The 9,704-nt window shown below is 37.0% G+C and overlaps 2 protein-coding genes across 2 annotated transcripts; one reads left to right on the forward strand and one right to left on the reverse strand.

Annotated features, from left to right (window-relative positions):
• Positions 1-399: 399 nt before the first annotated feature.
• LOC112765896 (RING-H2 finger protein ATL38-like) lies at positions 400-1,332 on the reverse strand. The gene has a single exon (XM_025811759.2). It carries the CDS (start codon positions 1,330-1,332, stop codon positions 400-402), a length of 933 nt encoding a protein of 310 aa, XP_025667544.2.
• Positions 1,333-3,490: 2,158 nt separating this feature from the next.
• On the forward strand, positions 3,491-5,367 carry LOC140180593 (uncharacterized protein At4g02000-like). Its single transcript, XM_072221839.1, has 2 exons — positions 3,491-3,519; positions 4,641-5,367. The coding sequence occupies exons 1-2, from the start codon at positions 3,491-3,493 to the stop codon at positions 5,365-5,367; spliced, it is 756 nt and encodes a 251-aa protein (XP_072077940.1).
• The last annotated feature ends 4,337 nt before the right edge of the window (positions 5,368-9,704 follow it).

Consider the following 9,704-nt stretch of genomic DNA (forward strand, 5'->3'; position numbering starts at 1 on the left):
TTTAATTAGAAGGTTTATCCAAAAGTGTATCTCAAATAAAGTCACAATTTAGCCCGTCATACACCTTTCTGAGAGAAATTTTTATTTCCATGATGTTATCCATCCACCATACTAAACAAAGCAAAAGATATTTTCTTATTAAAAACTCCTTCGGACAAAGCATTCTTTTTACTTATAGACATCCTAAGAAACATACTTGGCTTTATATTATTGATTGAAATAAAGTGGCAAGGTTAAAAGGACAAACTTGTGAAATTGTATTAGTCTAATTTAATTTTCGTCTAGGCATAGAAACGTTTAAATTTTGAGACTCTATTCCATCTATATGATCTATCAAAAGAAATTAGTAGTTGATTGATGATGAACTCCAAAGTCGTGGATCCAAAGATATTTATATATCTAATTCTCATCCCTTGAGCCCTTGGGAAATAGAAGATCAAAAGACCGTTCTCCCCCATCTACTTTAACCTCATTTCCTTTAATGCTCTCACCCTTCTCTAACCTTTCAAATCTGGTCATGCCAATAAAAGGTGGCTCTGTGCTTCTTGCACTCCTTGTCCTATAACCCTCCTTGTGGCTTCTCTCCCTTTGAAATGTTACCCTGCAACTAACCGTTCGGTTAACTGAACTAACATTCACGAGCCGGTCTCTCATATCTTCCGGTAGCCTCAATGTGAACCGCTCAAAGTTCTCCACCGGTCGAACCGTAAAATGACCGGCCGAGTTAAAACGATAAAATGACTGAACCGAACCATTCTCTTCATCCAAATTAAAAATAGTTCTCCTCTCCTGGTGAGACTTCGGCTCTGTTATTATTGCATTGTTCTGGTCGCCATCATTGATCAGGGAAATGATATTTGGCTCACTGTTAACTGGATTCGTATCAGGTTGATCCGAAATGTTTACAACGAGGGATTGTGGTGATGACGTGTGAGGTGGTTTTGGCGTGAGATTTGCACGGCAGACTGGACATGTTGAGTGGGAGGAGAACCAGACATCGATGCAGTCGGAGTGGAACACGTGGCAGCATTGTGGGATCAAACGCAGCGTTTCTTCATCTTGAAACTCGCAGAGGCACACGGCGCATTCTAGCGCCCCCTGCCCAATCTTGTGACTCTTCACGTTGGAGTAGATGAAGGTTGGAAATGAGTCCACCACCGCAATGTCAAGGCCATGATGCTGCCCCCCGCTGTTGCCTCCACCGTAGGTGGCAGAGAGGATAGCAGGGTGGAGCTGGTCACGGTGCCGACGTTCGGAGCATTGGCGAATATAGATGGAGAGGAGGCCTAGGGCGAAGAAGACGGCCACGAGGACGAGGAGGACAATGACCATGGTCTTGTCACCTCTTACCTTAGGCAATGGGTACTCCTGCTGCTGTGCCGTTGCAAGCGGAGTGTGAAAGATAAGGAGAAAAAGAAAAAGAAAATGAGGTGGATAGGATCCAACATCTTGAACAAACAGATTATTAGTTACGATGACATGTAGTGATAGTTTAGATAGAAAAAGACAGAGGACGCGGTGGTGGTTAGTTTGATGGCATCTTAAAGGTGGATGACACTCGATCAGGTCGGTCATAGCTGAACATGAAGGTAATACTACCACCGTGCATGCTGTGTTGTTTTATTTTGATTGGGATTGGGGATGGGGAAAATCGAAAGTGCAAATTGAAGATGGAAGGGAGCTAAAGGTAAGGAAGATATTAACAAACTAAATTAAGAAGAGGAGTGCGAGAGGTATAGCATATTTTGTAATTTGTAGTTATTAATTAGTTATGGAAAAGTCTAGGACCAGCAATTTTATTGAATTTTGGCCAACATATAACTAGTAGAAAAAGGTGAGCCATTGGATGAAATCTCACACCAATCTCACACCATTAAATCATCATTGATGGCTATTTGATAGCAACTAATCACAAAAGTTGCTGTCCCCTAGCATTGTTCATTAGTTATTATTAGTGTTTTAAATGGTGTAAGATTACATCTAATAGTATGGGTAGAGGTGTACATGAATCGGATGAAATTAGGTTGTCCTAATTCAAACTCGACCCTAAATATACATTGAGTCTATTTTTTAGACCATAATCCAGCTCTAAATCCGATGAAATAAACATTTTCGGGTCATAATTATACCGTGTTCAAATCGGGTGAAAATCAGTCCTTTCAAGTTTTAACAATAATTTATAAAAAAACTTATTTATAAAGAAATTTATTTATGATGCAGATAAATTGATATCTATATTTGAACTTGAATTTGTCTATAATTCTAATTTAATACTTCTTTTATCTGTTTTCTAATTCAACAAGTGTGATTAAAAATAAAATAATAAGCTTATAATTAATATAACATAATATTAAAATTAATTTAAAATATATATACATTTTTTAGTTCTCTTAAAGTGCACATGGATCGGGTGAAGTCGGGTTCGCCTTGACCCCCCGACCCTAAATAATAACATGAGATTACTCATTTTTTTTTATTGGTGAAGTGTTGGTCAGATTTTAATAAAAATATTAACCATCTACACTTTCTCTTAAGAAAAATACTAGAAGATAAATAGAAATTTTTTTTTGTTAATAGTTAATTATTAATATTTAAAAATGTGAACTAAAAATATATTATTATTTTGTTAGACTAAAAAAATTAGGATAAGTTTGGATAGGTGTATAAGTAATTTTTTTTTTTATTTTTAACTTATTATGAAAAGTTATAACATTAATGTTTGGTACAATTTTAAAAATTAATTTATAACTTTCTAAAAAACTATTTAAATGTTTATGAAAAAGTTAAAAAAAATTATTTTTTATAATAATTTTTTTATCACTATTCTTTTAAAATAAATACAAAATAACTTATTTATAAGTTATTTTTAATATAAGTATTTATTGTTTAAGTTTTTTTTAAAAGAATTTAATTAAATTATTGAAAAATTTTCAAATGTACTGGTATACCGGTGTTTCAGTAATTTTTAACCGTTGATCTTAATTATAAAAAATATATAATATATATAATTAAGATCAACGATTAAAAATCAGTAAAACACCGATGTATTGTATCAATATACTTAAAAACTTTCCTAAATTATTTATTCAAATTAGACCTTAAACTGATAACTTAATATGATAAAATAATAAATTCTATGGTGGATTAACTGTTTCTCTTAAAGTAAATAAGAATATACTGTTAACAAAGGGATATGGCTTTGTTTTGTTTTGTTTGTGTTTGTGTGTGCTGTGTCTCGTGGATTTCAATAACATGTTGTCGCCTTTGAGTTGCAAGGGGGAAGCAGGATGGACATGTGGGGTTGATAAGAATGGGTCATGGGCTTTAATTTTACTTTTGGCTTCTCAGATCTCTTGAGGCTCCGCTAAGTAACTAATTTCTTGTTATTTAATTTTGTAGGCAAGGCATCTTAATGTAATAATTCGCATTATTGCTTTTTTTTTAATAAAAAAGTATAGATAGACAATAAAAATACTAAATAATGTAAACAATGGATATAACGGATATTCATTTCACTAGGTGTGTGAATGCTTAGTTTAATATTAAAATTTAGATAAATAATTTAGAAATATAGTGTATTTTTATTTTATTGATAGTTATTCATGTTCAAGAAAATTATTGATTACTTATCATAACCCTTTTTTATTTATACTTTCCCATAGTAGTAGTGGTGGAAAATTTTGCTATGATCCTGCTTATTGTTACCATGCTTTTGTTTCTATCGATCTTTATCATTTATTCTATTTCTTCTCTGATTCCTTCCGGATCATTATGATTAATTCGGAAAAATAATATCTAAATGATCTAAAACAGTTAGCACACAGATTTATAGCTGTTTAGTTGTTCACATCAGTGTATGTACTTATCTCAAAACTCTGGATATTGATCTTGTAATTAAAATTCAAGCTAACTCCCCTTATCACTACATCAAACAGATATCAAAACACTTTAAGAATTCATAGAAATTATTTAAAACCGAAAAGAAAAGATTATTACTCTCTGGCAGCATCATGATGCTGAGCTCTGCCGAATCTAACCTATGTTTTTATTGGGTTCAAGAACAAGTCAAAGTGTGGACTCTACTAGCAACCATTCTCTAAAGAAAGGAGAACAGAAAATATGAAATACATAGAAAGTATTCACCCATCCATGCACTAATAATAACCGTAATCTCAAATCATCATCAACGCTAATATAATCGTTTTCTTTAATTGCCATAAGAGAGTAAAGCTAAATTTGATCTCCTAATAAATTTGAATCTAGTTTAATTTTATCCCTAAAATTTTACTTAATATTTTAGGTCTTTAAATATAATGTGTCTAAAATTAGTCAATTAGTAAACTTTTATCATTGTACTATTAATAATACATACTGATATAGATTGACAAGTGTCATACTAGATTCTTGAAAATTACATAGTTATTCGCACTTGCAGTCAAGGAGACCAAAAAAACACAAACAAGTTTGTTGAGTCATTCTTTAGGTACTCCTGAAGACAAGTGCTCTGTTAGGATTTTTTAGTGTTTTGTTAGGATTTTTAATAGAGTCTTTGCTGCCATCAAGGCCACACTGTTAACGTCAATTAAATTTTAACACAAATCTCTTACTACTAGTTTGACAAAGATAATTTACGTAATCAGCATAGCTGAGGCAAGGAGAGATGAATATCAGACCGAGGAAGACAACCGAAAAGGAGGTAGAAATGTGCTTCTGCTGGAAGAGGCAGACATAGCAGAAGGTATTAACGCTTGCTCCAATAGTCTCTATGGCAAACTCTTTGCTTCCAAAACCTTCTCAGTTGGAACCATGGGGAATGTTTTAAAGGCTATATGGAGAAATCCAGAAGGATTTAGCGTGAGTGACAAAGGGGACAATTACTTCCAATTCTTTTTTAATAAAGAGGTGGATGTCTTGCGTGTTGAACGTGGTTCTCCATGGCTATTCAAGGATTATGTGCTCCATGTCAAGAGATGGAAGGAAGATCAGAACGTTGATGAAGAGATTGTTTCTAATTTTTCAGTTTGGGTTCAATTTTGGGGTTTGCCAGAATTGTTTAAAATCCTCGAAGTTGGACGTAAATTGGGAGAGAGGCTGGGCACAGTGTTGGAGGTAGGTAAATTTCAGATGAGAGACAGAAAAACTAGGATTGTAAAGGCCAAGATCAATATTGAAGCTACCAAGAAAGTGAGGGATCAGTTAATTGTTGCAGGACCTAATAAAAAGGAGGTAGAGGTGGCATTGCGCTATGAGAGACTTGGAAAGTTCTGTACCTACTGCGCAAAATTGGGACACGAGGTGAAAAACTGCCATGAACTGCTGAAGGGCACAGAGAGTGATAGGGTAAAAGAGGATGACATTGGCGAATAGGTTAAAGCCAGCCAAGTGGGAATACGAATTAACTCTGAAAGAGAAAGAACATTCAACAACTCAGCCCAGAATCAGAATAAGGCTACTCAACGTAAGAAAAAGCCGGTCTTAAACTGCTTATTGGAGGAATTTGCAGGGATGTCAATGCAAGAGGAGGAACAAAATTTGAAACCACAAAACGCTAGCAACAATGCAGCACCTGAGTCACCTCAATCAGCCAACTCTAGAACAGAATGCATGGAGGTTATCATAGCTGGTCAGTCTAATGCCAAGAAGGATGAAGGACAACCTATGCAATTCACTAAAGGGCAATGTCTCACAACAGAGGAAGGCAGAAAGTGGAAAAAATTAGCAAGACAAGGTACTGGAGGGTTGGATACTAAAGCTGGATCCAAAAAAGGGTTGATGAGTGGTATAGTTGAAGGATCTACAAAGAAAGCAAGAACAGAGGATGAAAATGCAGTTGAACAGGGGGTGGAGGGTGCCAGCCTACAAATGGCACCCAAGGCGCCATGAGAACTATAGTTTGGAATTGTCAGGGTTTGGGGAGACCCCTAACAATTCACACCCTAAAAGGGATATGTAAATCCCACTCCCCCGAGATTGTGTTCATAAGTGAAACAAAGAACCAATCTCGACAGGTGGAAGCAAAACTCCGGGCATGCAGCTATGAAAACTGGCATATTGTTAACCCCTCAGGAATGGCAGGAGGACTTGCGCTAGCTTGGAAGGACAGCATCAATGTTCAAATTATAAACAACGGGGAATTCTTTGTAGCAGCTAAAGTTAAAGAGTTCGGAAACAATGGGGTATGGATGTTCATTGGTGTCCATTTGAGCTGTTCGGAACAAATTAGAACCTTACAGTTTGAGGAGATTACAAAAATGAGTCAACAACTGGAAGAAAAAGTGGTAATAGCAGGAGATTTTAATGCTATAACAAGTCAAGCGGAAAAGGAGGGTGGAGGCAAAAAATCAGCAACTAACATTGCAACATTCATTAATTTTATTGATAGCAACGAATTAGTGGATATTGGAATGGTAGGGCGGCCTTTCACGTGGACAAACCAAAGACAAGGAGAGGATTGGTGAAGGAGAGGCTTGACCGCTATTTAGTAGGGATGGGATGGAAGTTGAAGTTTCCGAATGCAGTGGTGCACAGGCTTACAGAATCAGGCTCGGATCATGCTCCTATCTTGATGGAAACTGAACCTCAATCCTGGCATAGTAAAAGGCGTTTTAAATACCAGGAACGTTGGTGTGGAGAAGACGATGCCAAAAGAATTGTCAGCGAAGTGTGAAAAATGGAAGTAGTAGGCTCGGCTATGTTCTCCTTGGCCCAAAAGTTGAAAGAATGTAGACATAGATTAGTTCAATGGCAGATAACTCACAAAGCAAACTCTCGAAAAGAAATTGAGGACCTTCAAGCTAGCCTAGAGGAGCTGCGGATGGCTGGAATCAATGGGGGAGAGGAGATTACCAGATTGGAAGAGAAGTTGGAGCTAGCATATATGAAAGAAGAGAGCTATTGGAGAGAAAAATCTAGAGTCAAATGGCTAAAAGAAGGAGATCAAAACACCAGATTCTTTCACCAGAAATTTCAATCAAGGGTGCGAAGGAACAGAATTTGGAGATTAGTTAGGAGGAACAATGAGATTGCATTGAAACCGGAGGATATTGCAAAGGTAGCTGAAGACTACTTCTGTGATATTTTTACTTCTTCTTGTTCTGTTGATCCAAATCCATATTTGGAGGATTTGAAGCCTAAGGTTACAGCTTCCATGAACCGTAGGCTCCAAAGGCCGGTAACTATGGACGAGGTCAAAAGAGCTACGTTCGGTGTTCATGCTCAGAGTGCTCCTGGTGATGACGGGTTTACAGCTAAGTTTTTTCATTTTTTCTGGGATATAGTTGGAGGTGACGTTTTTAAGGCAGTGCGAAGTTTCTTTCACAGTGGCAGAATTCTAAAAAGCTTCAACTGTACTCAAATTTGTTTAATTCCAAAGGTGCCAGATGCCAGTGATATGACTCAGGTACGACCGATTAGTTTGTCCTCAGTTATGTATAAAATTATTTCTAAAGTTATGGTGCACCGACTACAAGGTATTATGAATAAAATCATAAGCCCAAATCAAAGTGCTTTTCTCAAAGGTAGTCCCATTTCAGATAATATTCTAATTGCCCACGAATGTATGCACTATTTGAAAAATAAGAGAAGTGGAGCAGATCATGAGATGGCTATTAAACTATATATGAGCAAGGCTTATGATAGGGTTGAATGGCACTTCTTATGGTACATCATGGAAAAGCTGGGCTTTGATGCTAAATGGATTAACTGGACTAAGGAATTGGTAACGACTGTTTCTTACTATGTTGTTATGGAAGGGCAACCTTTTGGCTACTTTAGGCCAAATAGGGGCATCCGACAGGGTGACCCCCTATCTCCATATCTATTTCTTTTTTGTGCGGAAGGGCTTTCCTTCTTGCTACACAAGGCAGAGCAAAACAGATTAATTCAAGGAGTTCAAGTTAATCGGAAATGCCAAACAGTTAGTCACCTTTTGTTTGCTGATGATTCAATCCTTTTTTGTAAGGGCTCACCTAATACAAGCCAAAGCATTTTGGAATTGCTAGAGATCTACGAGGGCTTCAGTGGGCAAAAAGTCAATTTGAACAAGTCGGCCATCTTTTTCAGTCACAACACACCTCAGAACACAAGACTAGCAATTGCGCAGACACTAAATATTGAACATATCGGAGCCCAAGACAAATAATTGGGGCTGCTCTCCATAGTTCAGAAATCAAAGAAAGCAACCTTTGGAGCTATCAAGGATAAAGTTCAGAAGAGGATTATGGGTTGGAAAAGAAGTTTATTGTCCTCAGGTGGCAGGCACACGCTATTGAGAGCGGTGGGGGAAGCGATTCCTATTTACACACTCTCTTGTTTCAAGCTCCCGGACACACTGTTAACTGAGATTCATAGCATGCTCTCGCAATTTTGGTGGGATCAAAAAGGCGCAAAACGAAGAATGGTTTGGATTAAATGGGACACAATGACGAGACCGAAGAAAGATGGAAGGTTGGGATCAAAGATCTAAGGGCACAAAATTTGGCCTTATTGGGCAAGCAATGTTGGCATCTAATAAAATATCCTAATTCTACATTGTCAAGAATGTTCAAAGCTAAATATTTCAGATATACAAATTTCTTACATGCAGAGATAGGAAACATACCATCATGGGGCTGGAGAAGTGTTCTTGAAGGCCGCAAGGTGGTTGAGAAAGGCTTGTTATGGAAAATAGGCTCTGGTGCTAATGTCCGCATCTTCCATGATCCCTGGCTCCCACCACCATTGCCCTTTAATGTCCCTCAAGTTGCAGTGACAATCCCACCAAATCTGCAAGTGTATTATGTTAGTGCGCTACTAAATCCTGATAGAAGCTGGAACAGAAACCTGATTGAGTCAATTTTTCCAGTTGATATATGCAATAAATTTTTTCCATCAAACCAACAAAGGAGGAGGATGAAGTTAATTGGTGCTGGACAAAATCTGGTATATACGAAGTTGGGTCAGGATACAAAGTTGCTTATGGGTTCTTTCATTCTCCTACTTCATTGATGCCTCAGAACATACAGAACAACACAGTATGGAATAGCATTTGGGAATTGAAATCACCTCATAAAATTAAGATTTTTTTATGGAAGAGTCTTCATGAAAAGCTTCCGATTTTGCAACAAATCCATAGCCAGTTTGCATCCACCCCCGCCACTTAACCAAGATGCATGCTGAAAGATGAATCAATTTCTCATGCCTTGTTCCAATGCCCTCTGTTTTCAATAATCTGGAGTCTAAGCTTAATAACCCCTGACTTATGGCAGAGAGAAGAGGAGACCTTCATCAATTAGTGGCAACGAGCCTTATCTTGGGCAGCGGCTCAAATCGAAGGTAGACAAAAGATCCTCTTCATCGCGGCGCTGTGTTGGAGCACTTGAAAAGCGAGGAATAGGTGTGTCTTTGAGAAGCTAATAAGCCCAGCGCCGGAGATAGTGCAAGAAGCCAACAGTCTAGTGCGTGAACTCAATAGCCATACCTGATGAATGCTAATAATTTCTCTTTATTCTTACTTTACTCTTTCTTAAGCTATTTGTCTTCCAATCACATTTGGTGATAATTGAGAATACCCAACTTCTTTTGTACTTTCTTATGAAAATATTATTATTTTATAATAATAAAATAATATCTATCTTTGAAAAAAAAGACCAAAAACACCCTCCCATGGTTAAATAAGGTAATATATTTTTTTTGCCTTACCACCAAAATGAAAACGTAGTAAATTA

The sequence above is a fragment of the Arachis hypogaea genome, chromosome 17 (assembly GCF_003086295.3).
Source record: "Arachis hypogaea cultivar Tifrunner chromosome 17, arahy.Tifrunner.gnm2.J5K5, whole genome shotgun sequence".
In the NCBI taxonomy this organism is placed as follows: Eukaryota; Viridiplantae; Streptophyta; class Magnoliopsida; order Fabales; family Fabaceae; genus Arachis; species Arachis hypogaea.